At 51.2% G+C, this 2,342-nt stretch overlaps 1 protein-coding gene across 1 annotated transcript in view; it reads left to right on the top strand.

The window, feature by feature from the left end:
• LOC104528630 (fibrillin-2-like) overlaps window positions 1–2,342 on the top strand; it is a gene marked incomplete at its 3' end in the record, with an annotated part of 108,565 nt that overhangs the window by 93,048 nt on the left and 13,175 nt on the right. Inside the window, 2 exon segments of the mRNA XM_010172688.2 lie at window positions 1,119–1,244; window positions 1,858–1,983. Of these exon segments, the coding sequence (XP_010170990.2) occupies window positions 1,119–1,244; window positions 1,858–1,983 (252 nt within the window).

The following is a 2,342-nucleotide window of genomic DNA, read 5'->3' as shown; positions in this document are numbered from 1 at the left end:
GGTAGATCCAGAGCTGTGATAGCCCTGCTGCTCATGCTGCCTACAGCAGCAGGGCACTGCTGAGAGCCAAGGTTTCAGGTTTGTGTTTTGGTGGATGGAAAGCCAAGAGGTGCTGTGGGAAGTTCTGGGATTCGTGGGCTGTTTTGCAGTCTTGAAAGATGAACTCACTGGTGGTTTATGAGACAAACAGATGAGTTAATCATCTCTTCACCTGGCCTTTGCACCAGCCAAGGGACTGAAGAGGAGGGAGATGGGTTCATCTTCTGCTCCCAGGAGGAAAGTGCCACAGGGTACTGGTCACCAGAGCTGCAGGGCTGGTGGTGGAATGTGCTGACAGTGACAGAGTCGGGGACTCTGGAGCCACCTCAGCGTTTCAGTCGCCCTCTGAACTTCCAATGTGCAGCTTGGTCCCAGAGCCTGAGCAGGTGTCCATGTTACCACAGAGGCACACTCAGAGAAAACAAGGTGGATGTCCTGGGTAGGATCCCTCCCAAGATGTGCTGTGCAGGCTCTGCCAGCATTCCCATGGCTCCTACCACTTGGGAGTCTTGTGTGGCTCTGTGGTTACCCAGACCTCTGCAGAGCAGCCCCAGCCTGGTGTGATCTGCAGGATCCATATCAATACTCCAAGAGTTGCTCCACCGTTTGCAGTCTAGAACTTCCTCCCCAGGGGAAGAGGAGGGGCAGGCACTGATCTCTTCTCTCTGGTGACCAGGAGCAGAGGGAATGGCAGGAAGATGTGTCAGGGGAGGGTGAGGTTGGCCATGAGGAAAAGGTTCTTGAGGCAGAGGGTGGTGGAGCACTGGAACAGGCTCCCCAGGGAGGTGCTCATGGCACCAAGCCTGACAAGATTCCAGCAGCATTTGGCCAAGGCCCTCAGGGACATGGTGTGAATGTTGGGATTGTCCTGTGCAGGGACAGGAGCTGGACTCCATCATCCTTGTGGGTCCCTTCCAACTCACAACATTTGATGTTTCTATGATTCTCTGGTTTGTCTGGTGGCCCTTTCCTGCTAGTCTTCTTTCTAGAACAAACAAGGGCAGCAGTCTCCCAGCTATGGGAGATGTTTTCCTCCCTGCTGCCATCCCATGGTGCTGAGAGCTGTTGTCTGTGTGCAGATATTGATGAGTGCAGTGAGATCCCTGCTATCTGCACCAACGGTGTCTGCATCAACCAGATCGGCAGCTTCAGGTGTGAGTGCCCCATTGGGTTCAGCTACAACAACATCCTGCTCATCTGTGAAGGTAACAGGGCAGCAACGCTGCCAAGGGTCTCCAGGAGGGTGGGGGTTCCAGCGTGGCACTAGCATCTCCTCAGATCATGATGTAGCAGGGTGAGGGTGGTCAGCAGACATGGACAAGAGTCCACGTGTTCTCAGCCTTCTTGAAATTATTGTTATTTTCCACATCAATGGTTGGATGAAAATTGCTGGTTTTTATTCCTGTTCCTGTCTGGTTTTTCTCCTCTTCTGGTTGTTCTCTTTGGGTTTGTTTAGTTGGGGTTTTTTTTTAAGGTTTGCAAATGCATTTCAACATTTTGAGCTCTATGTTCCTGTCTGGTTTTTTTCCTCCTCTGTTTGGTTTTGTTTGTTTGTTTATTTGTTTTGGGTTTGGTTTTGTTTGGGTTTTTTTAAAGTTTGGAAATGTGCTTCAACGTTTTGAGCTGTAATTAAAATTCCCCTTATTTTATTGCAAAGCAAATAGAAAAAAAAATAAAGGTTGAAAATTCACCCTTGGTTGAAACAAACTGAGAATTAAAATTCAACTCCTCTGAGCCACTCCAACTCTACCGGGATGATGCCTGGTGATGTACCTGGCACTCTACACACTCCAGATGTGCTTTGCTCTCCTCCCACAGACATCGATGAGTGCAGCAGCGGGGAGAACCTCTGCCAGCGCAACGCCGACTGCATCAACATCCCCGGCAGTTACAGGTGCGAATGCTCCACTGGATACAAGCTGTCGCCTAGCGGAGCCTGCGTGGGTAAGATGGGAGCTCTTTGCTACCTATTCCAGAGACACGTGTGGGAGGCGTTGACACCCCTACCTGGGCTCTTCACATGGTTTTGTAGACCACCCTGTGTGGTACCCAAAGATGGATGGGATGAAGGATGTACCAGTCCCGTGCATGAGTTCCTGGTGTTTTTGTCAAACTTGGGGGCTGTGATTGCTCTCAGGTCCCACCTGGAGTACTGGGTCCAGTTCTGGAGCCCCAAACACAAGAAAGACATGGACCTGTTAGAACAAGTCCAGAGGAGGCCACAGGGATGATGCGAGGGCTGGAGCAGCTCTGCTGTGAGGACAGGCTGAGAGAGTTGGGGCTGGTCAGCCTGGAGGAGGGAA

This window comes from Antrostomus carolinensis, unplaced genomic scaffold, assembly GCF_000700745.2.
Source record: "Antrostomus carolinensis isolate BGI_N321 unplaced genomic scaffold, ASM70074v2 scaffold5527, whole genome shotgun sequence".
Taxonomy (NCBI): domain Eukaryota; kingdom Metazoa; phylum Chordata; class Aves; order Caprimulgiformes; family Caprimulgidae; genus Antrostomus; species Antrostomus carolinensis.
This window is presented reverse-complemented; position numbering and strand designations above follow the sequence as displayed.